This window comes from Mesocricetus auratus, unplaced genomic scaffold, assembly GCF_017639785.1.
Source record: "Mesocricetus auratus isolate SY011 unplaced genomic scaffold, BCM_Maur_2.0 Super-Scaffold_100031, whole genome shotgun sequence".
Taxonomy (NCBI): Eukaryota; Metazoa; Chordata; class Mammalia; order Rodentia; family Cricetidae; genus Mesocricetus; species Mesocricetus auratus.
In genome coordinates, this window is record NW_024429212.1 from 8,168,622 (window position 1) to 8,193,514 (window position 24,893).

The 24,893-nt window shown below is 50.3% G+C and overlaps 1 protein-coding gene across 1 annotated transcript; it reads left to right on the forward strand.

Moving 5' to 3' along the window:
* On the forward strand, window positions 1-24,468 carry Irs2 (insulin receptor substrate 2). Its single transcript, XM_005077355.4, is given in 4 exon segments — window positions 1-3,066; window positions 3,068-3,496; window positions 3,499-4,078; window positions 22,103-24,468. Coding segments are annotated over 4 exon segments (4,002 nt in total). The 5' UTR covers window positions 1-78; the 3' UTR covers window positions 22,108-24,468.
* Window positions 24,469-24,893: the final 425 nt, after the last annotated feature.

Genomic DNA, 24,893 nt, shown 5'->3' on the forward strand with positions numbered 1-24,893 from the left:
AGCCGCCCCCGCCCGCGCCCCTCGGCCCTCGCCATCCCCTGCGTGCCCAGCCGGGCGGTGCGGCCTGAACCGGCGGCGATGGCTAGCGCGCCCCTTCCTGGGCCCCCCGCGCCGGCGGGTGGGGACGGCCCGAACCTCAATAACAACAACAACAACAACAACCACAGCGTGCGCAAGTGCGGCTACCTGCGCAAGCAGAAGCACGGCCACAAGCGCTTCTTCGTGCTGCGCGGCCCCGGCACAGGCGGAGACGAGGCGGCCGCGGCTGGGGGGTCGCCGCCGCAGCCGCCGCGGCTGGAGTACTACGAGAGCGAGAAGAAGTGGAGGAGCAAGGCGGGCGCGCCGAAGCGAGTGATCGCGCTCGACTGCTGCCTGAACATCAACAAGCGCGCGGACGCCAAGCACAAGTACCTGATCGCCCTCTACACCAAGGACGAGTACTTCGCCGTGGCGGCGGAGAACGAGCAGGAGCAGGAGGGCTGGTACCGCGCCCTCACCGACTTGGTCAGCGAGGGTCGCTCTGGCGATGGGGGCTCGGGCATCGCGGCCACCGGCGGGTCCTGCAGCGCCTCTCTTCCTGGCGTCCTGGGTGGCTCGGCAGGCGCCGCTGGCTCCGATGACAACTACGGGCTCGTGACGCCCGCCACGGCAGTCTACCGCGAGGTGTGGCAGGTGAACCTGAAGCCCAAGGGCCTGGGCCAGAGCAAAAATCTGACCGGTGTCTACCGCCTATGCCTGTCTGCGCGCACCATCGGCTTCGTGAAGCTCAATTGCGAACAGCCGTCGGTGACGCTGCAGCTTATGAACATCCGCCGCTGCGGCCACTCGGACAGCTTCTTCTTCATCGAGGTGGGCCGCTCGGCGGTCACCGGCCCCGGCGAGCTGTGGATGCAAGCCGACGACTCGGTGGTGGCACAGAACATCCACGAGACCATCCTGGAGGCCATGAAGGCTCTTAAGGAGCTCTTTGAGTTCCGGCCTCGAAGCAAGAGTCAGTCGTCCGGATCGTCGGCCACGCACCCCATCAGCGTGCCGGGCGCGCGCCGCCACCATCACCTGGTCAACCTGCCCCCTAGCCAGACCGGCCTGGTGCGCCGCTCGCGCACCGACAGCCTGGCGGCCACCCCGCCAGCAGCCAAGTGCACCTCGTGCCGGGTCCGTACGGCCAGCGAGGGCGATGGCGGCGCGGCGGCCGGGGCCGGGGCAGCGGGAGGCAGGCCTATGTCGGTAGCCGGGAGCCCCCTGAGTCCCGGGCCAGTGCGCGTGCCCCTGAGTCGCTCGCACACCCTGAGCGGCGGCTGCGGAGGCCGCCCGAGCAAAGTGACGCTGGCGCCGGCAGGGGGCGCCCTGCAACACAGCCGCTCCATGTCCATGCCCGTGGCGCACTCGCCGCCTGCAGCCACCAGCCCTGGCAGCCTATCCTCCAGCAGTGGGCACGGCTCAGGCTCCTACCCGCTTCCTCCCGGTCCCCACCCGCACCTGCCTCACCCGCTGCACCACCCCCAAGGCCAGCGTCCGTCCAGCGGCAGTGCCTCAGCCTCCGGCTCCCCTAGTGACCCGGGTTTCATGTCACTTGACGAGTATGGCTCCAGCCCTGGCGACCTCAGAGCCTTCAGTAGCCACAGGAGCAACACGCCCGAGTCAATCGCGGAGACCCCGCCAGCCAGGGACGGCAGTGGGGGCGAGCTCTATGGGTACATGAGCATGGACAGACCCCTGAGCCACTGTGGCCGCCCGTACCGTAGGGTCTCTGGGGATGGGGCTCAGGACCTGGACAGAGGACTGAGGAAGAGGACTTATTCCCTGACCACGCCTGCCCGGCAGCGGCCAGTACCCCAGCCTTCCTCTGCCTCCCTGGATGAATACACTCTGATGCGGGCCACCTTCTCTGGCAGTTCCGGACGCCTCTGCCCACCCTTCCCCGCGTCCTCTCCTAAACTGGCCTACCACCCTTACCCGGAGGACTATGGGGACATTGAGATTGGGTCTCACAAGAGTTCCAGCAGTAACTTGGGGGCAGATGATGGCTACATGCCCATGACCCCTGGGGCGGTCCTCAGGAGCGGTGGCCCCGGTAGCTGCAAGAGTGACGATTATATGCCCATGAGCCCCACCAGCGTGTCTGCCCCCAAGCAGATCATGCAGCCGAGGTCAGTGGCCGCTACAGCTTTGCCCCCCTCGGGAGGAGCAGTGCCAGCACCCGCCTCGGGGCCAGGCAGAACCTTCCCGGTGAACGGAGGCAGCTACAAAGCCAGCTCCCCAGCGGAGAGCTCCCCAGAGGATAGCGGGTACATGCGGATGTGGTGTGGGTCCAAGCTGTCCATGGAGAACGCAGACCCAAAGCTGCTCCCCAACGGGGACTACCTCAACATGTCCCCCAGCGAGGCTGGCGCTGCGGGCACGCCGCCCGACTTTTTCTCAGCAGCTTTGCGTGGAAGCGGTGAGGGCCTCAAAGGTGTCCCTGGCCACTGCTACAGCTCTTTGCCGCGCTCTTACAAGGCTCCCTATTGCAGTGGGGACAGCGACCAGTATGTGCTTATGAGCTCCCCTGTGGGGCGAATCTTGGAAGAGGAAAGGCTGGAGCCCCAGGCCACCCCAGGGACCTCCCAGTTGACTGGCACCTTTGGGGCAGCTGGGGTCGGCCATACCCAGCCTCACCACTCAGCAGTGCCTTCCCCCATGAGGCCTAGTGGCAGCAGCGTTGGCCGCCCCGAGGGCTTCCTGGGCCAGCGCTGTAGGGCAGTGCGACCCACGCGCTTGTCCCTGGAGGGACTGCAGACCCTTCCCAGCATGCAAGAGTACCCTCTGCCCGCAGAGCCCAAGAGCCCAGGCGAGTACATCAACATTGACTTCGGTGAGGCAGGTACCCGCCTGTCCCCGCCTGCCCCTCCACTGCTGGCGTCGGCGGCTTCATCCTCTTCTCTGCTCTCGGCCAGCAGCCCTGCTTCATCCCTGGGCTCCGGTACCCCAGGCACCAGCAGTGACAGCCGGCAGCGCTCCCCGCTCTCCGACTACATGAACTTGGACTTCAGCTCTCCCAAGTCCCCTAAGCCTGGCACCCACAGTGGGGGGCGCAGCGGGCTCCATGGATGGCCTCCTCTCCCCAGAGGCCTCATCCCCGTACCCCCCACTGCCCCCACGTCCTTCTGCGCCCCCCTCTTCCCTGCAGCAGCCTCTGCCGCCTGCCCCAGGAGAGCTGTACCGCCTGCCTCCCGTGTCAGCTGCCACCTCCCAGGGACCCACTGCTGGCTCCTCCAAGTCCTCGGAGCCTGGGGATAATGGTGACTACACCGAGATGGCCTTTGGTGTGGCTGCCACCCCGCCACAACCTATTGCGGCACCCCCAAAGCCAGAAGGTGCCCGAGTGACCAGTCCCACATCTGGCTTGAAGCGCCTGAGTCTCATGGATCAGGTTTCTGGGGTGGAGGCCTTTCTTCAAGTCAGCCAGCCCCCTGACCCCCACCGGGGTGCCAAGGTCATCCGTGCAGACCCACAGGGGGGGGGCGGCGGCGTCACAGCTCAGAGACCTTCTCCTCTACGACCACAGTCACCCCAGTGTCCCCCTCCTTTGCCCACAACTCCAAGCGCCACAGTTCTGCCTCCGTGGAAAACGTCTCTCTCAGGAAAAGCAGTGAAGGCAGTGGCTCCCTGGGAGGAAACGATGAGCCGCCCACCTCCCCAGGACAGGCACAGCCCTCGCTGGCTGTGCCCCCAGGGCCACAGGCTAGGCCATGGAACCCAGGTCAGCCTGGAGCTTTGATTGGCTGTCCGGGAGGCAGCAGCTCTCCCATGCGCAGAGAGACCTCTGTGGGTTTCCAGAACGGCCTCAACTATATCGCCATCGACGTGAGGGATGAGCAGGGGTCCTTATCGCAGACTCAGCAGCCGCATCCCCAGCCAGGAGACAAGAGCTCCTGGGGCCGGACCCGAAGCCTCGGGGGGCTCCTCGGCACCGTGGCAAGCACTGGCAGCAGTGGGGTGTGTGGGGGCCCGGGCACTGGAGCCTTGTCCTCTGCCAGCACCTATGCCAGCATCGACTTCCTGTCCCATCACTTGAAGGAAGCCACAGTCGTGAAAGGTGAGGTCCTTTGACCTTGAGGCTGGGAGGGAGGGTAGAGTATGGGGTGGCTTTGGATGTCACTCCTCCCTAGTGGTTCCTTGGCTGCCGTGTCATTATCGTCTTTTCCCAAAGAGCTTGTCAGGAACATGGACTTGGCTTTTGTGTAGACTTAATGCCTTCCCCGTGGTGGGGGGGACTTTGACCTTGGTTTAGGTCTCTTGTCTGGGTCCTTGTGGTCCTGCCTTTCCCATCTGGGGGCGGAGTGGCCACTCCAGAGGAAAGTTGTTTCAATCTTCACCGTTGAGGGTGCCGAAAGGCGCCTGCTACTGGCTGTGTGTGTGAGCGCCTGGGCCCCAGGCCGCTGCTGCCCAGATAGAAGGTTTATTGAAACACACCACAGTCCCTCAGGGAGCGAGCCTGAGTCGGGGTGGCTGCTCATAGCAGCAACTCCTGTCATCTCCAGTCCTCGTGTAGACTCTGCCAAGCTTGTCCATCAGAGAGGCACCAGCGTTCTCATAAGGGACACGGTCGCAGTGCGGCTTGGCTTGCACAGTCCCACGGCAGCTGCTCTCACCTGAGCGTAACTGGGAGTTTCCTGGAGGGTTTCCTGTCTGTGGGTACTAGGCAAGTAAACCTCCCAGGATTTCTGGTGCTGCAGGTCCAGAAGGTGACAAAATGGCATTGTTAATAAGTCCCCAGGTAATGCTGGATATAAATATAAATCCCTGGGGGGGTTTGGGAACTCAGGAGCCACTGGACATCCCTCGTGGGCTTCGTGGGGAACAAGGAATGGGATTTGGCATAGGGACAGGATGGGCTCGGCTCCTCAGAGCACCCCAGGCGCTAACACTCAGCCATGTTTTGGGATCAGGGATTGAAATGCAGGTCTTTTTTTCCCAGGAACAGTGGGACTGGAGGGCTCTGTCTGCTCCCGGGTTTTCAAATACCCACCGGCATAAAGATGGGCTTGCTGTGCAGCTGGCCAAGCGCCTGTCTCAGAAATGGCTGGAGTGTAAGAGAGAGAGGGGCTGGAGGGCTGAGCTCCACTCCTCTCCCGTCCTGTCTGTTTCTGGATGGGGTTGCTAGCTGGACTGACTGGTACCATACACTTTGGATTCTCAGAGTGGGCGGGGCAATGCTGTCTGCATTCAGACTGTGTTTTCTAGCATATTGGGGGCTGTTAATTCATTCATAGGCTTCAGGCATATTGTCAGGGGCCAATACCATTATTTAGGGTAACAGGTGAAAAACTAGTTCTTTCGTTATAATTACTCATTGGAGCAGAGGAAGAGGAGTCTCCAGGAAGTACCAGTGGAACAGCACTTCAGCATCTAATTAGATCAGCTAGAAGGAGGCAGAGTGTCTCCTTCATGGTCAGTCTCCCAGGTGAAGGTCACTTTGAAAAAGTTTTATTAAATAGTACAAAATGTCTTTTTTCTTTTCTGGTTTTTCGAGACAGGGTTTCTCTGTAGCTTTGGAACCTGTCCTGAAACTCACTCTGTAGACCAGGCTGGCTTTGAACTCACAGAGATCCTCCTGCCTCTGCCTCCTGAGTTCTGGGATCAAAGGCGTGCGCCACCAACGCCACCACCAGCACAAAATTTCTAAGGCTGGGGAGTGAGGCTAGCTAAACCACAGGTCATGTAAGCACAGCGGCATGTGAGCAATGGGGAACGTCTGTGTGCCCCCCCCACTTAACAATTTCCATGTCCCTGGTAGAGGGGGTGGGTAAACAGGCAGAGTTGGGGCTGGTGGGTGGTCTCTTATTTGGATCCCCCCAGCTGAAGTCCACACTCTGCAGCTTGTGATACGGTCACTACCTCCACAAAGAGGCTTCCCTGGCATATGAGAAAGAATGCTGACCTGAAGGCAAGGGGAAGTTTGTTTAGACACCTGGTTCATCTAGTCCTGCCTACTGTTTCCGACCAGGACAAAAATTCCTGTCAGCCTGCAGGATTCACACGCGTGAAATCACCAATGCTTCTTCCAATCAGCAGTCAGGAAGGCAAGCTTGGGTACTGTTGTTCTGAGTTCTGTGGATATTATGCTAAACCTCCTAAAGAAGGGTATTTTAGAGTAAAACAGATAGCTCTTTTTCCTCTCTTGTGCCAAAGCCACATGTTCAAAGGGAGGCATACATGCCAAATTAGATTTCTAGCAAATTGACTTGAGCAGAGAGTAGTATCAGAGTAGGTTGGGGGAGGTGAACAATTCTTGGCCCACAGAGCTGGGCCCTTGATGTCTGTTAAGCCACAAAGGAGCCCCGAGAACCCCTGGATGAATGTCTATGTGTAGCTCACATCCAGGTAGAAATTGGTGGTGTGCACAGATGAAATTTTTTTTGTAGAGCTGTATGCTTTGAGAGGGCCATTTGTGGAAGCAAGGCTAGAAGCTTGAGTTGAGGCTGAAATGCAGAATGTCCTCACTGCTATCCAAGCTCTGCCCAGGTGCTCTGTGCTCCCATCCCAAGGTACTGGCTCATCTCCTGGGCAGACCTCATGAGTTACACAGACGCGGAATAATGTAGCTAAACCTGGGTAGTGTATGGTACATAAAGAATATAGACAGATGTAAAGTTCTGGCAGTGTTTCATAGTCGAGTGTGCTTGAATTGGGAATGGGGGGTGGGTTTCTTACAAAGCTTCTTAAGACAAGACGCTAGTACCCCAAGGTATGTGTGCAGTCTGGTTATTATTGTCTTGTTTGGGAACTGAAAGTTAATTGGATTAACTGTGTTTTAAAACCACTTCTTACACAATTATTGACAATAGGGTTATGGATTGGCATGCTCCCTAAAATGTTAGTTTTCCTCCGTAGAGGGATTTTCATGCTGCTAGTTTCTAATGTTGAAGGGCTGAGCGGACAGATAAGTGCTGTGGGAAGGGTCTGTATTTAGTTCAATTTGATCAAAACCCTATTCATACATCCTTCTTTTACAAGCTTGTCAGATAAGTGGGGTGTTTCCAAAGGAGCTGGGAGGCTTGGGGGGGGTTCCTTGATTTAGTCTAGAAAGTTCTGCCTTTGGAAGAGATCTCTGGAGCCAGCACAGTGTCTTTGCAAGCCTCAGTAGGTGCCACCTAGGCCTGGGGGATGAGATATTGCTGTGCAGGGTGGCTCTCACCTCCTAAGAGGCAGCTGAGGTGCTAAGGGAAACACTCTGGCTTTGGTGAATGAAAGTCACGTGGCCAGTCTGCTTCCTTTATTGAAAGAAAAGCCTTTACTGAAGTATCGCCTACAAGGAAGAAGGCGGAGCGAGGAAGCCAGGGTTCTTCTGGTTGCTAATCTCCTCCTGAGAACACAACCCTGTGAGTCTGGCTGTGTAGTCCGCAGAGCAGTTGATTCGAGTCCTACCCCTGCTGGGTCACTAAACCCTTACAGAATGAGGGTGAGGAAAACAGCAGTTCTGTGCTGTCGGGAATGTGGGCAGCCAAAGTACTTTTGGAAATGAGTTCTCTTAAATTAAAAATTAATTAAATAAAAACTCGCAGTAGTCTGGGAATGGAGACAATGCCTGCTTAAGCCTTACCTTCCCTGACCCCATTGTTGACTGTGCTCGGTGCTCTGAGAAACCCACCCCACCTCCTTTCTTTAAGAATTCCGTAAAGCCAGGTGGTAGCCCAGCTTTAGAGCGACGTGAGAGGAGAGCAGCGAAAACAAAATAAGATTTGTTCTAGAAGGGAGGGGGAGAGAATGAAAGTAACAATGTAGATATTCAGATTACATAGTAGCAGAACAATTAAGAAAAACAGGCCGGCTGTCTACCCTGGCTTCAAAGCAGGCTTCGCATTCCCTCCTGTGATGCTTTCAGGTATTAGGAGCTGTTGACAAGATGAGGATGTGTAATTAGAATATACATTTTTAAAATTGACTCTTAATGCTGGGATCCCTAACCAACAGCCAAGCCTTCAAACTTCAGGTGTTTAATTAGCCAGCGCTCAGCAGGGGTTCTGTTCTGTTTATTGACTTAACTTGGGGGTCACTCCCGAAGTTTTGATTTCATCACTGTGCCTCCTGCTTGTAGGGTAGGAACATGCTGGATTCTTTGCTCTTTGCCCCTAAAAGAGCAATTTTCATGGCAGCAGCTGGACATAAAGGTGTGCTATTAGATTCCTATTAACACCTTTTCTCTGGAAGCATTTTCTAAGAGAGAGGTAACCTTGCTATCAGATTTGGCAAGCAGGCCAGCCAGCTTTTTGTTTTGTTTGGGGAAGGGGGCATTGGCTAGTACAGAATTGAATGTTTTCTGTTCACCTTGGAAACTTAAGGGAGAATGTAACTTTATTCTTGTATCTAAGTTGCCAGTTAGGGTGGGGGCCACGTGGACTCAGAGGGGAGCTGAGCCCCAGATTCATCCCCTTTGCCTAGAGAACTAACTATAGGCGTGGAATCCTTTCAGTTTCCAGACCAGCACAAAAGAATGTATGTTTTAATGCAAGATGTGCCAAGAATTTTTATGTTACCATTTTAGTGTACAATTTCTGTGTCTCCACAATGACCTGCTACATAGGTTTTGTGGCAGCCCTGCCTTCTGACACTGAACAGAATACTCTGTTTATTTTTGTTGGTCTGTATCAGTCAAGACTGCAGGGGAAAGGGTGCATTTGAGTGGATAGCACAGGGGAGAAGACAGTGTGTTTCTGGAGGGAGCTAGTAGGGAAGTGGTGGCCACTGTTCTTTCGGTGTCTTTGGTGGCTAGTTTCCTAGGCTCCTACTGAGGGTGCCCTGAAGTAACACATGCAGAGGAAAGTTGGAATAGACAGGGAAGCAATCTGCACACCAGGAGCTGCTTGCTGGGCGCGGAATGTGCCAGACACTTCTGGGCTTGGCGGCCTTAATTGACTTCATTGTGTTAGAATGCTGAAATGGAGTTGGGTTCAAATGTACAGGCTGTGTGTGACTGATAAAGCAATTCATTTAATAATTGCAATTTCTTTGTCAGCTAAACTAGAAAAACTACTGAGTTTACGGTCATAGTTATCTGTCCAAAGATGTACCAAAAAGAGCAGGCAAATGATTCCACTTTCTTTGGTGTGGTATTTATGCAATGATATTTGCAAAATATTTCTTACTTATTGTGCATATACTGAAATTGAGCCAAACATTTGGATCCACAATACATCTTAAAAATAAACCTTTACGTGAACTCTAAGTACTAAGTCTTTTAATAGTTATTTGTAAAAGTATCAGGTTTTCCAGAAACACTTGTTTAGAGCTCGTGTTTGTGTTCCTGTACTGTTTTTTTCCAAAACCCATATTTTTTTTCTACCTAATTGAGACTTGAATGCTAATGTATTTTCTGAGGATATTCAATCTCTATATAGTCACCTCAAGAATACTGGTTCTCTATTCTTTTAATCTATAGAGAGTTGGTGATTTATCATGGTATTTAAGCTTTGAGATTTTTCAAAGCATAAATGTAAGCTGTATAGTTCATCCTAGGTTACAGTTGTATTATTGCTTCAAAAGCCCTATGTTGACATTAGGGGTGACTCTACTTTTTTGCATGGTCACAGTGCAGTGTTTTAATATTTATTCCTATGACACGAGATTTCTCTCCTCACTCTGTGAACTTAACTCAGGCCATCTTCAGGGAATAAAGTGTACTATTAACAATCCAGAAATGTGAGGAACGCAAAGTGATGCATGTGTGCCTGCCAACAAAGGAGGCCAGAAGAGGGCGTCAGATCCCATAGAACAGGAGTCACAGAGGGTTGTGAGCAGCTGTGTGGGTGCCGGGAATCCAAGCCAGGTCCTCTGGAGGGACAGCCAATGTTCCCAAGAGCTGAGCCATCTCTCCAGCCCCAGACTCCGTTTTTGATGGGTTACAGAACCTGCTGGTCAGAGAGAGGGTCAGGTGACCTGTGCAGGGACAAAGGGAGGAGCAGGTTTGGGCTCTTGGGTCCTTAGCCCAGGCTCTTTTCTGTTGGGTTACCAGCTTGGAGAGCACATGAAAGCACTCTGCCTCAGAATTTCCTAGCTGACCTTCAGTTCCCTGTTTCTGTTGTGTAGCAGTTATTTCCCATTCCTTCTCGTTTTCCTCCTTACAGTTTCAGAGTAAAATGGGAACAGTTAAGGAAGACGGATGGAAGGATGGACTTTGTGGGAAATACCTCTCATTTACTTTTTTATTTTTAGTTGGTTTCCACCTGTCAGTTTCAAGAACTTCTTTGTGTTAATTTCCAAATGCCCCCCCACACGAACTCTTTTTTTTTTTTTCATGGATTTTTGAGCTTAACTCCTGGTGATAATTTCTCATGGTCCAGCCATGCTTCCTGGACCTGTCCTGAATGAAACATTTCTATTCTTCTCGCAGTCTTTGTTTTAGTAAAGAACACAGGATATGGACACAATACGTGATGTAAGATTTAGCATCCAAGTACATTAAACCCCTCAACTCAGTGGGTAAAACAGGGGTTGTGGAAGGGGGCTCCAGAACTGCATCTGAGGACACAGAACCACAGTGGGAACCCCTCTCAACAGTGATTCGAGGTCAGACTTAACCAGGGTAAAATGGTTATTAAAGACCCCAGGAGAGCGTTGGGGAAGGTGGTACAGAGGTTGGCGTGCCATGGGTGGACATCCAAGCACTGCTTAGCTCTCTCCTGGGGTCAGCCTGCCCCTGTGGAATAACCGAGCAGCTGAGCATGTATGTCGGGTTCCACCAGCCCCTCTGCTGTCTCATCCAACTTAGGGAGGACCGCTTGGGTGTGGACCAAAGGAGGCATTTGAGGTAGAAAAACAATGTGCCCAGTGAGAAGATTGCTCCTACAACAGGCAGAGGGGAATGAGGAATGCTGTTAAGAAGAAATGTTTCAGCCGGGCGTTGGTGGCGCACGCCTTTAATCCCAGCACTCGGGAGGCAGAGGCAGGCGGATCTCTGTGAGTTCGAGGCCAGCCTGGTCTACAAGAGCTAGTTCCAGGATAGCCTCCAAAACAATACAGAGAAACCCTGTCTCGAAAAACCAAAAAAAAAAAAAAAAAAAAAAAGAAGAAGAAGAAATGTTTCTAGGCTAGTTCAACATGAAGGCTGAGGCTACCTGGCAACACTGAAGCCTTCCTTCACTCTTCAGGACAGGACTGGCCTTGCTGACTGGTGATGCAGGCCGAGTTAACATCCTCAGCTTCTGGGTCCTGTGCGTGGAATACCATGCACCCCTCACAGCCCGTTAGCAGCTTCCAAAGAGATGAGTCATTAACTCACTTAATGATGAGTAGATTTGGAAACACCAATTTAGAATTAGCCTCAGGACCAGATAGTAGCTAATCATCTATCTGTTGCTCCATGGTTATCTTCTAGGGACCAGGTATCCCAAGGGGGTCTTAATAGTCTTAAGGTCCTTTAAAAAATTGTGGGGAAAATCATTTAGCTGCATTTTTACATGATGGCAAGTGTGTTTCATATTGAATTGGATGCAGCCGCCCCCTTTGGAGGTGGTGTGATTCTTATAAAAGAATCTTAGACACACCAAGAATTCATTAAATGCTCCGATTTGAAGACTGAAGCAGAGCGCTGGAAGACCTAGTTTTCTAGGCGGTTGTCTTGTTTATGTTGGCTGCATCCTAGAAGGGGACTCCTGCTCCCTAGCAGATGGCAGTCCTGGGCCAGGAGCCTGCCATCGTGAGCAGCGTGTGCCCAGAGTGGGCTGACGGGAGACTTTCACAGGACAAACAAACCAGAACGAAGGCAGCTTCTGCAGGTTCAGGGGGGGTCGGGTTCAAAGTTCACTGTCCTGCCCATCACGGGTCTGTCCAGTACTTTCTAAACATTTTTAGCACAGAAGAATGGACTCTGGCTGCCCAACAGACCTGTCCCAGCCACTGTCTCTGTGTACTCAATAGAGGAGGAATGGTTACATGTATGGTGTGACCATGGGTCCATCTTGGGGCACTGACATTTGTGTTGGGTTTAAATGGGGGAAGCATTAGGGCTGGGGTCAGGGGTCTTATGTAATTAAGCTGTCCCTGTTGAGGTGTGGTTTCATCATCCTTATCTCAGTTCTGGTTCTTGAAGATGGTTCAAAGAAGCACTTCTTGCTTGTGGGGACAGCTGGCTCCTGCAGGATGGCCGCCCGTGTGTTCATAGGTGATTGTCTTCATCGGGGTAGGGGGACTGCCTTGGGAGTCTCTGCTGTTCCTGGAACCAGAGGTAGCTGTAAGTCGAGAACAGCAGCTTATCTCTGCTCCTTCAGCTTCAGAGGGGGATGGGATAGATTAGGCAGAACGAAGCTGGACGCTGAGCTGACATCACACACACACACACACACACACACACACACACACACACACACGACGGGGGGGGCAGGTATATCAGGCTTCTGCTCTGTCTTTAGTTAGTTTGTGGGCTTAAATGAGTGTTTTCTTTTTCTGAGGTGTCTTCTAGATGTATTTAATTATGAAGTTAGTTGTAAAAACTAGGAATCTCATTTATTTTCCATCTTCTGGCGTGCTGTGAAGAGTCTATTTTCCAAATATGGTGTGTGTGGATTCCCTGAGCGTGCCTCCCTGTAATTGAGCACATGCCGGGAGCCACCTGTCACTGTAATGACCCTGTTGTCCTATGCCTTCTTGGTTGTCAGACAAGTGGGGGGGGGAGCCTCTCCTGTCCTTTTCCCTGAGTGAGGTCCGTCCTGGGCCACCGCCCTACCCTCACCCCTGTTCAGAATCTTGGCTGCCCCTGTCGGATGGGGAAATGATGAAGTGGGCTTAGAAGCAGATTTAGATGACTCCACTTTACAAATAATGTTCTGGAGACTCCAAGCATTAAGCAGGATTTACCACATTGTGGGTTAGAGAGCACCGCTGAGAAGCTGGGTTTTGTGTTACGAATTTAGAAACCGAGCTACTTGGGACTGCGAGCATGACAGGCTCCAGTGGTCACCTTGGATGCTATTCTGGCTGTGAAGATCTGGCATCCCTTCCCAAGAGCACACAGGAGCTTGGAGTTCTTCCAGACTGTTGGTGTACGGAACATACATGAAGGATGTCTCCGGCCAATAGTATGCATGATTTTAAAAACTTGCTGGTGTTTGGAATCGGTTCAGCCTCACTGTGCTGAATTACATTTTGACAAGTTTCTGTAGAGGCAGTGCTTTAGAGCACTGTCAATCTGACAAGCTAGAAATGGGGCTTATCCCTCTGTGTTTCACCTCCATGGCTTGTTATCCTTCCTGAAGCCAAAACATAACTGGCTGCTTTCTTTCCGAGGGAAATCGAGGGGAAAAGAATTATTTTCCATAATTAATGGAGACTGAATTTTGCAAATGTATACTTATAGAAAATTCTTCGTAGTCAGATCAGCTTATAAGCTGGTGTTCCTGAGGGCACTCTCCTCGAAAAGGCCTTCTCCCTCTGTGGTCCATCTTCCTCCCTCCCTGCTCCAGCCTTCCATAGTTCATCCTCTGACTGTGAGATGGGATCATCTCCCTGCAAACCTTCCTTCTGAGGTGCCGTTCCTGGATACTGCTGGGTTTCCTTCTCTTGAGCTGTCCCATCCAGCTGGTGCAGAGGGCTTGGGAGAAGACATTTCATAAGATGTCTGCCCCGAACATAGGCTGGTCTGCTGATTGACCTACATGGGTCTCTAGCCTCTGCCCCTGGGCCTGAGTGACAGGAACAGGTGGCATGTCCTTGCTTTGGGTCCATCTAGCCATCCAGGAGGGTTGGCTTTGTCTACTACCGTTCTCTGTCACCAAGAGCCTTGACCCTGCCTCTGACCCAGGCATCCCGAGCTGAGGTTGTCTTTCCAGAAGCGTGTGGCACATATGGACTTGAGGGCTTGGGTCACCTTGTAAGCATGCTGGCCTTTCACTGCAAGAGCATGTGCAGCTGGCTGAGTCCCTGTGGATGCTGTGGAACTGACTAAACTGTGTGCCAGCGGGGGCCTAGGGCGGGGCAGGGAAGGGCAGCTGCTGTGGGAGCTGGGTCCTGTACCATGGTGGTATACAGTAGGTTTTGACTCGACTCTAGCCTGTCATGGACAGAGAGGCGGAGATGCCCTGGGCTTCTGGGGGCTCCTAGCTTTCAGTGTCCTGGAGTCCCTCCAACATGAGTTCTCCTTCCTCATGTTCACCCAGTCAGCCGGTCGGTGCCCCCTTTGCCAGGACCTGCCTGCATAGTTCCACGTGCCTCCCAGTAATCCCAGTTGTTTGCATTGTTGAGGCATTTTAGGAGGAGATGGGGCTGTGACACCTGGTCCCCTATGCCCTACTGCTGTGACTCCCCAAACAGCCAGAGGAGCCAGCCTTCCTCAGCAGCTCAGGGCCTCGGGGTCTGAAGAAGTCTTTGTAGTTGGGAACGTGGCGTGTGGCTGCATGCCTGCATGACTGGAGTCGAAGGAGTCTGGCCACAGAGCGTGAGTCATGCTGCAAGTACGCGCTCCTTGATGTAGAAAATCAATATCCATGTATGTTTTGTTTGTAGTCATTATGGTTTCTATACAGAATCTCCTTTGGTAGTTTCACTGTGATGCTTGGGGGACAGGAGGGGCAGAGGGAAGAGAATTGAGCTATCTTCAGGAGCGGGGGTGACTGACTTAGCTGAGTTGATTGACTTACCTGGTTGATTGGTGGTCGTGGTCCTGGGTCCACCTTGGGTCTCACTCTGGCCATTGAAGCCTCATGCACCCCGCTTACACATCCCACTGAACCTTGGGAAGCCATGTGGGCTTCAGGGAGCAGCGATGGCTGCAGTGAGTGTCTCCTGTGCTCCCCAGGGAGTGGCGCTCGGGAGAGGTGGCTCACAGGGGTGCAAGCTTGGGCAGAGGCCCCACGGAGCATCTGCTTTTGGTTCCTATTCTTGTTGCTGCGACAAAACACCTGATAAAAGCAACTGGGTACGGTTTGTCCTGACTCACGGAGTGCGTGAGAGTACAGCCCATCATGGTGGCAAGGCGTGGCTGCAGGACACAGCTGGTCACAGTGCATCCGCCATCGGGAAAACCAGATGCGCGGTGATGCTTGCTCAGTTGCTCCCTTTTACTCGGTCCAAGATGCTAACCCATGGATGGTGTCACCCACGGTGCTTGGGTGGGGTCTTCCCAACTCTGTCAAACCAATCTAGAAATGTCTTTCTTAGACATGCCCCAGAGGTTTGTCCCGAGGCAATTAATTGACAATAGATCCTATCAAAGTCACAAATTAGTATGAGCCATCATAGCTCCCAAGCTGGTCGGCTATCAGTTGAAGGAAAGCGCATGAATCCTCTCTGAGTATTTATTCTGCTTCTCCATAATTTGGCAGGAAGACAATAGGTTTTATAACTCCATTTGTAAGCATCGTTATACTGTACATAAAGCATGGTGTTTACATCAGTGTAAGCCATCATACAAAGGCGTGCTACGTCTGAGGGAAGAAGGAAGCCTCGTAGAGAACATTTGTAATTTTAATGTTGGTTCAGCTGTGGAAGGGAAATCACATTTCCAAGCGGCCCAAGACAGATTGGGGCAGGTGTGGTAGGTGTCACAGTCTCCTTTGGGAAGCTGAGTATCAACAAAGCTTGCGTTTGGTGGTGACTAGATGATGCTGGTCCGTGCTGTGCATTAAAAAGCTGGAGAGGATCATTCCGAGTAGTGCTGGCTCCGCACTGGGTCTTATGACTCTCGGGGTCTGTAAGAGGATAGCGTGGCCTTTAGCAGACGGTATTGCATTTCTGAAGTGCGTAAGCTTGCAGATAATTTCCAGGGGTATCAGTCTCAGGTGTAACACACAGGTGGAAAATGGGTTGAGCAGTTTTGACCAACCTGCCTGTGTCTTCTTTTCGGGTTCCTTGTTAAATATTGGTGGGTTCATGTGCCTTGACTGCTTGGCAGACTGGTTTTGTGAGAGATTGGCTAGTGAAGGGTCATGCTTGGTTGTCATAGCTACCTGGCTGTGCTAGGTGAGTGACAGTGGCTGTGATCCAGTAAGACTTTATTTCCAGAGATATGCCTGACCCTTGCTGTGTACCATCATCATTTGTGAGACGGAAGTATTCCTCCTGGGTATCATTTGGAGTTTATCTTTTCTGCTCTGAGAAGTGGCCCAAACTACAAGAATTTTGTTGTTGTTGCTGCTGCTGTTGGTTGAACGTAGCTTGACTGACGAACAGTGTCCCGAGTACAGAGGACATGATGGTCAGTCACATTGCAGTCTAGCAAGCTAGCTAGTTTCCCAAGGCATGTGTAAATCGCCTAGTCTTACTCATTAAATAGGATCAGATACTAGTACGGGTATTTAATATCCTTTTAAGGGCGTTCTATGAAAAGCCAATGAAAAACCTTGCATGATCTCATACATAAAATCTTAAAACAAAACACATCCAGGTTAAATGTGCAGAGAGCTCAATAAAACTGGCTGGTTGTCATGGGGCCGGGTAAAGTGTGGCGAGGGTGGGGTGAGGGGACAGATGTACATGGGGCAGGTGGCTCTTAGGAAGTCTACAACGTATGACAATTAAATTAGGAACTGCTGTTTTTGTTTTAAAAACGAGTAACCTTTAACTGCTCTTGCGACCGGAATACAGCCAGAGGTGCCAGCCAGGAAGGAACTGGTTAATCCACCTCTGATAACCTTTCCACTATGTAAATATGCCCCATAGCATCATGCTGTAACCCTCCCTGATACACACAGCACCATTTCTTAGGAAGCAAAACACTACCGAACAAATGATGCAGAGCAGAAGTGGAGCCCGGCTGGGCTAAGTGTTCTCTTGTGACTCCCTCCCTCCCACTGAGTCCCACACATCTGTCCTGGAGGCCAGAGGGAGCCCCATTGACAACCTGGGAAGAAGTTGCCACCCGCGCACACACACCCTCCACCCCGGCCCGCTTGAAAGGCCCTCATCATTTTGGCTTCTTCCTCTGGTTTTAACGTGGGATGCAGAAGACTGGATTCCCAGGGCTTTGGGCTGAAGCTTGAAAACAGCTTGGTCCAGTGGCGTTGGATCTGCACCTGCATGAAGCTGGGGGTTCCTGTTAGGGAGAAGCACACTAGATGCCCAAGTTAGGAAGCAGCCATTGAAACTTTAGCTTGTAAAAGCCTCCCGGGCTGAGCTGGCAAGTTCCCATGGGAGAAGCTTTGGGTGTGCAGAGGAAGTTTGAAGTGGGGTGCTTCACAGGCTGGGAGGCCTCTGAGCACACCGCAGATGGGCCATTAAGAGGCTGCCTTCGTTGAAGAAGGAAGCCGAGTAAAGGACTCCAGCCTTGAGAAAGCTACAACATCTCATCTCCTTTCTGGGACTCATTGTGTCACTAGCAAGTTACAACTCGAAGGCAGGGAGTTTGTTTAATAACAAGCATTCAAAATGAAAGGATTTTAATTGTCGGTGGAAGAGAGAACTCACGTGAAAGTCGAACTCTCAAGCAGGCTGACACAGGGAGCTTAATCATCCATGTTTTCCTTTTAAATGATTTTTTTTCCAGTTTAGAGGAAAGGTTAAGTAACCGTTTTTCTTAGAATTTCTGGTGGCCTTGTTATCACACCCAACCTGACCTTTTTTTTTTTTTAAATGCTCTTAGCAAAGTAAGAAGATACTAAATTATCAGGCATATTGTTCTAGGAATTTCTCTTTCAACTGAAAGCCTGCGTTCCAAGCTAATTCTGTGTTTTAATAAAAAGCCTACACTGGGCATCAGGATGAGCTTGAAGGATGTGGGAACCCACCAAAGGGCTCATTTCTTCTTAATTTGATTTGCTTGTAGAAATATAAAGTTAAGTGGCCTCTGGTTTTCTTTTGTCATGCAAATCCATATTCCTCTAAATAGCACTAGCGATTCAGAGCCCTGACTATGTTTATGTTTCTTGGTCCACACCTGCTCTCCTCTCTGCACTGCACAGAACCTCTCTGGGGCTCCTAGTGAGGGTCTGGGTGGGGCTGTTTGTGAGAGAGAAGGCTTGCGGAGGTCTGGCGCTCCCGAGGGCAGAGCTGTCCTGACCCAGGTGTATGCCTGGGACCTTAAAGGCTGACATGTGAAAGATCTGATGTCAAACAAGGGAAGGTAGGAGTCCCCCTGAGTCAGGTGTCCCGGGTGTCTGTCTTAGGTCTTGCTAACAATTCTGGGCTCGGTGCTCAGCTGAATGGGGCAGCGGTACTTCATTATTTTGCAGCTTGTCCCATGCACTGCGAAGACCTTCTCCCTGGTCCTTCAGCAGTGTCTGTCTCTTCCTGTCCTCTCTCCTCCTCCCTCTCCTCTTTCACTGAGCTCTGAGCGGAGCCTTTGGAGGTGGAGCCACTCCTTGAATTCTTTCTGGCTGGGGAAAAAGGTGACCTGAAGGCTCGTCCTCCGGGACTTAGGAGGCCTGGCCATGGGGCTATATCCCACATGGGACATACCAGTGACAGATGTCATCAGTGACAACTGAGCAAAGGTGAAGCATAGCTGGGCTCTGTGGCAGGACATGTGGACGGAAGTTTCTTTGCTGGTGGTTTTTGCGGTTGCTCTCTGTCTGCTTTTTATGGCTCCAGGCTCTTGCTACTTTGAAGAGGTCATCTTTGCTCTCAGGGATTGGAGTGTAGAATTGCAAGGAATTTCCAGTACTGTGACTCCAGTCTCAATAGAAACTACCACCAGGAATAGGACAAGGGTTTGTGGATCTTTCCTATGAGCAGTGCAGGGTCTTCCTGAGTTTCTGTTTTATCACTGTGACTTGGGCAGCCTAGAGTCTCTCCCTTCGGAAACTACATGCAGAGCAGAGTGGTCATAAATTAATAACCCTTGTGTTGCCTCTAGTGGATTTGACATAGGTAATGAATAAATAAATGTATACTGGCATCTCATCCTTAGGAACTATAAATATTTAAGGTTGGGGATGTCAGATTAGCAGCATTAGAAAATGTTTTCCTTCCTGGTATTCTATATGAACCAGCCCAATAAAGGTAAACAGAGAGGCATAGGACCTACATTCCAGTTCACAGGCGCATGACACACATCCTAGTTTGTATTTGGGTCAGTTCCTGGCTTTGTTCCCTCTCCTGATGGACTGGGATAAGGGTGTAGGAGCTTTGGTGAGGGCAGAGGCCTGATCTTAGGCATCCAACCCTCAAGGCCTAGGCTAGCCTCCTGAATGTGACCCTCCTCAGGCATATGTTATTCTGGCTATGGTAATCAGGGCTCTGGCCAGCATGTGAAATGTAGATTTTGCCACCTGCTCACATTCCAGAAGGATGTTTTGGACATTGGTGTAAAGACAGCCAGCTTCTTTCTTTCCATAAGGATGGAATCTCTCTCTCTTACCCACCCTCTTTAGTGGAGCTTCCCAGTTTTAGGGCTCCATGGAGTGGGTTTAGCAAGCTTTCTTTCTGGACCACCAACCATGGAGACTTATTATTAGTTATGAAGGCTTGGCCTCATCTTAGCTCTTATTTCTTGCTAGCTCGTGTAACTTAAATTATCCTGTTTCTCTTTGTCTATGTTTTTCCCAGGGCTTTTTAACCTTTCTTTCCTTCTGTATATCTTACTTTCCCTGCTTCTCCATAGCTGGCTGGCTGCTGCCTGGCTCCCGGTCCTGAGTGTGTCCCGCTCCTTCTCCCTCATTCTCTCCTTCCTTTCTTCTCTTTCTAGGTTTCTCCTCCTCCTTATTTTCTCTGCTGCCAGTCGGGCCTATCACTTTCCTGCCTAGCTATTGGCCATTCAACTATTTATTAGATTAGTCAGATGCCTTAGACAGGCAAGGTGAAACAAATGCAACACATTTTTACATAGTTAAACAAATGTAGCAGAAACAAATGTAACACATCTTTACATAGTTAAACAAATGCAGCAGAAACAAATGTAACACATTTTTACATAGTTAAACAAATGCATGCAGCAGAGACAAATGTAACACATCTTTACATAGTAAAACAAATGCAGCAGAGATAAATGTAGCACACCTTTACACAGTTTAAGTAATTTCCACCATATGTGGGTCCCGTGAGGCTCCCAGAGTCTCCTTGATTTCCTGTTTCTGCAGCTCACCCCCACCCATAGGATCACTTCTGATGGTTTCTCCTGTTTATATTTATAGAGGTTCTCCAGGTCTCCCACACTGTCTCAGTCATCACTGCAGTCACCTCAAGACATGTCTTAAGGAACTATTGCTAACTGTGGTTCTGTTAGTGTGTAGACACTGAGGTTGAAGTCCCATGATCCCCAACGAGTCCTGAGATCCCCATACTAGTATTGTGATCATCTGTGGACTGTAGGAGTTCCAATACATTGTGTCATCCTGGTGTTTGTGTGAGAAAACGTGGGAGTCGCCCATCCCGAACACACAGGTCTCAGAGCACGCCTCAGTGCTCTGTCTGATCTCCCTGTCCCGCTGTACAGTGCTGGACACCCATTCGTCTTCCCAGGAAATTACTGTTTATGGATGAAGAGACTCTACCTGAGAATAGAATTCAGTAGGAATCTTGCTAAAAGGACCATGCACAGGGAGTGACATTCCTCCTGCCTCGCAGCTCAAGCTTTGCCCACAAATACACTGTAGCAAGTTTCCCTTGATGTGTCCTGATTCTTGGAGTCGGATGTCATCCCCAAGAAAGTGCAGACCTTGCAGAGCCCCTTCTAAGGTCATGGGTTCAGTTCATCTCCCTAAGTGATGTGTAGAGTGAACCTGATTGGTGTTCTCCTGTGGGACTCTAACTGGGCGAGGGTCACCTGAGTGAAACTTGGCCCCTGCTTGTTGAGGTCTGTCAGCAGTCAGGTGCCACTGTAACCTGGAGGCTCTTGGTATGGAAAACACAGTGACTGATGGTTAAGACAGGACCTTTCCTTAGGAAGAAATACTGAATTCAATGTCTGTTGACTTTGTTTGCATAATGTTTATCTCTCGATTGTCCTAAAGAATGCAAAACTTACAAAACAAACAAAAACCCAAAGTTGCAGAGCCTCCAAATGTCACACCCTCAGGGGAGGTAGAAAGAGTTGGGGGGGTGTCAGCCTCACACCCGACAGGCTCTGTGTACATATCTGCTTTGTTGAAGAGTAGCCTCACATTCTTATTTGTGATTGGGTGTTTTTTGGGGAGAGTTCCTTTTCTGCTTCAGGGCACATTGCAAACCTCTTGCTGTGAACTCAAGAAAAGAACGAACACACACACACACACACACACACACACTCTTTCTCAGTAGAGAAGGAGGTTCAAGAGTCAAAGGCTAGAATTCCATTCGGTTTGTCTGGCTTTATGATGAAGATAGTAATAGAGCTAACAGAGAAGAGGCCTGAGAAGTTTGAGACCCAGTGTGGCCTTGTAGGCATCATCATGGAGAGTGATGTAAAGTTAGTATGCCAGTTTATTTTAAAAGCCAAGGAGCTTTTAAGATGAAAAGGAGGGTCATCATGACATGACATCAGTTTTCCAAATTGTGCTATCCATTGACAAAAGAATGTAAGTATATATCCACACACACACACACACACACACACACACACGCACACACACACGGAAACGGACTTTACACACTAGGAATGGAGACCTAGTTGGCAGAGATACACTGGTTCTCCATGGAAGGAAAAAAAACAGGTGCAGCTGGTCACATGAGTTGGTAACTTTGGTACTTGGGGAGATATGAACACTCTGAGGGGTGCTGAAAACCGTGTGGCTGAGGAACTTTTAAGTTTGGGGGTGGCTTTTTGAGACCAGGTCTTAACTTGCATCCCTGGCTGACCTCGAACTCACAGAGATTGGCCTTCCTCTGCCTACCAAGTGCTGGAATTAAAGGCGTGAGGTTCCCTTACTAGTTTTACAATCATCTGTAGGCTGTACAAGTGTTTGACCACACAGCAGACAAGTTCCATCATACGGTATTGCCCTGCCTAAGTCTGTGTATTTTTAAGAACAGGGAAGATAACAGGCAGTTAGTTTCCTGGAGTGGACTCCAGGCAGCCCTTATTCCCTTGTGGAGTCAGAGGCTGACTAGTGAGGTTACATGTGGGAGTTGTCATTCGTCCCTCCAGCACAGATGTTTGTCATGAAGGCAATAACCCTTCCTGCCTGACCTCTTTGCTGAGTGCAGGATGGTGGGTTTGGGGGAGATCCCTGTGGTCCCTGGAGCATGGCTCACCAATTATCTGATCTTTCCTTTTCAGAGTGAAGAGCTACAGGCTCCATCACCGCCGCTGCCACATCGAACTCCGAATCCATCAGAAGGAAATGCTTCGAATGTTTCCAACCAACGCTGCTCCCTTCCCTCGCCGTGGGAGCAATTCTACATTTTGAGACTTCTGTGAATTGTGTTAGATAAGGAACCAAGAGGCCAGGCCACCTCTCTCGCCTGTTCCCACAAGGGGCACTTGTCACCATCGCGCTGTTTGTGTTGCATTTTGTTTTGTTTGTAAACTAGATGAGTTTGATGGAGTACACTCCCGGAGATCAGACATTTCCATTGGCCTTCATGAATCCTGGCCATCGCTGTCATTTCTTTGTTACTTTCAGTCTGGCAAAGCGGATTAATCCCTCAGCGTGCAAGGAGATGCTACAATGCCCATGAAAGTGGTCAAATCTGGTATTTACTGGCTTATAGCCAAAAACTACCACAGTCCTACCTCAGTTCAAGGTAAAGCCGGATTGTTTGGCAGGGTACAGGGCAGCTCTGCCCCAGCGTGTCACATGCTGGCCTCCGTCTCTCTGATAAGTGGATGTGGACTCCAGTCCAGGTACATGCAGGGTTTACTTACGCACAGAGCCCGGTGTGGGACTGACAATTCTCCTTGGGATTGGACTTGGAGATGGATTAATCCTAATAATTCCTGAATGTGACTGGATCAGCCTCCTTTTGGAAATCGTCAGCCGTATTTGGGGATGGGGTGGGGAAGGATCGATCTCCCTTTGTACCTTTAACAGGCTTCTTGACTCTTCTCTCTGTAGATGTTCGTGTAAGTACTTCAGGCGGCAAAAGCCTTTTCTCCTGCCTACGAGCCTCCTGTCTGAACCTTAGCTCGCATTCCTTGAACCAAAAACTCAATGTAGGCATGCTCAAAGCTCAAGGCTGTTTTGGGTTTGGCAAATTTTGTTTTTAAATGTATTATCTCTGCCATAATGTTACTTTGTTGGCCAGCAAGGATGCCTGGAACAGGAGGGGAGGCATTCCAGCCTTCAGCCGAGGAAGAAAACCCGCCTCTTGCCCTGCACATGCTTCTTGTCAACAGTTCTTGACAAAGACTACCCTGGTTCTATTTTCAGTGTTCTGGAAATGTCAGTGTTGTGGGATTGTTTCATGTGTCACCTGGAAGGGCTGAGCTGGCCAGCAGAATATCCATCAGTCACCTTGCTGCTCCGTCGCAGGGCTGGAGGCCCTGCCTCCTACCCCACGCCCCACCCCCATCCCCACCCCCACCCCCACCCCCCACCCCCCAGTGCCTGTCTCCTTCATAGTCCTGTAGAGGCTACACTAATTCTTGGAAATGCGAGTTGCTGGTTTATTTTTTATTGTCATTTTGTTTTTGTTTGGGAGAATATATATTATATATATATAAGTATATAGATATATATCACTATAGAATAATACATTGGTAAGAAGAGGCTTTTTAGAAGATGACCAAAAAATCCCATGTCTTAAAAATATATTTAATGGCAATGCAGCTGTCTTCCTGCGTCTGCGCTGAGCTTGTAGAAGAAGGCTGTGTTGCAAGACAAAGTTGAATGTAAATTGACCCCTACCCTGCGCGAATTCTCAAGGTTCACTTTCCTGCAGCCACACATGACGGCAGTGCACCGGGCACACAACACTAGCGGGAAAGACCGTTTGGGTGTGCGCAGTACTTTATTGACATGTTGAAGAATCCCCTGGAATTTCAGCTAGTGAGGGGACTAGAAACCTGCCTTGTATTTGCTTCGTAACTAAGTCCCCCAGGGACAGTGAGACTGGTCTGCTGACAACAGCACTCTTAGGCAGATGTGGTGTACCCTCCATGCTCTGGAGCGGTCACCACGGGACACAGATGGTACAAGTCCCTGCTGTAGCTGAAATGAGCAAAATGAGAAATTGAGACTACACTAAATTCCCCTCATCCTGTACATTTCAAGAAGAGCAGGCATATGCAATATTTACATCCTTAATTTAGTTTACAGAATGGAACCAAAATGTGTGAGTGTTATGTTTGCCGCACTTCATGCTGTATATTGGGTCTTTGTACATTTTGCCTGACTTAATCTTAAATTTAAACTATTTTTTGCTATATAAACTTTAACAGTTATTAAACAGTGTTTTCTTTGGGTACATGTTGTTTCAGAATATCAAGATGTTAAATATATTTCTCGCTATTGTGTTTCAACAAGAGAGTCACCCTCCCTGTTGTCTTCCGCTGTACATGCTGTATATAGGGGTCACGTGACGCCGCTGAAGACGAGAATAAACTGGAGTAGATTAGTATGCTGTATTTAGTCTGTATTGACCATGGATGCCCTCCTTAATAGCCATATGCAATAAAATAAAATACATTATTTATGAAATGAATCCAGATTGGAGGATGTTTTTCCGCATAAATAACCAGTTTAACTTGATCCAGTCTCGTCCTGCATGTCTGGCATTATGTGTATGTGTATGTGTAGTTTTGTTTTTTCATGTGGTTTTGTTGGTTTTTGAGACAGTGTTTCTCTGGCTGTCCTGGAACTTACTATGTAGACCATGCTGGCCTCATAGACTCCACTTGACTTTGGCTCCCAGTTGCTGGGATTGAAGACATATGACACCACGCCTGGCCCACTTGAATGCCTTAAAACTTTTATTCTAAAGCGAAGTTGCACCCTCTCATAAAACTCAGTTTCTGACAAAAGGCAGCTTAAGGGAGGAAGTGTTTATTTTCTCTTTCAGTTTGAGGATCCAGTCTGCCGTGGCAGGAAGGTCCAAGCAGGAGCTTCCAGCTGCTGTTCGCATCATAG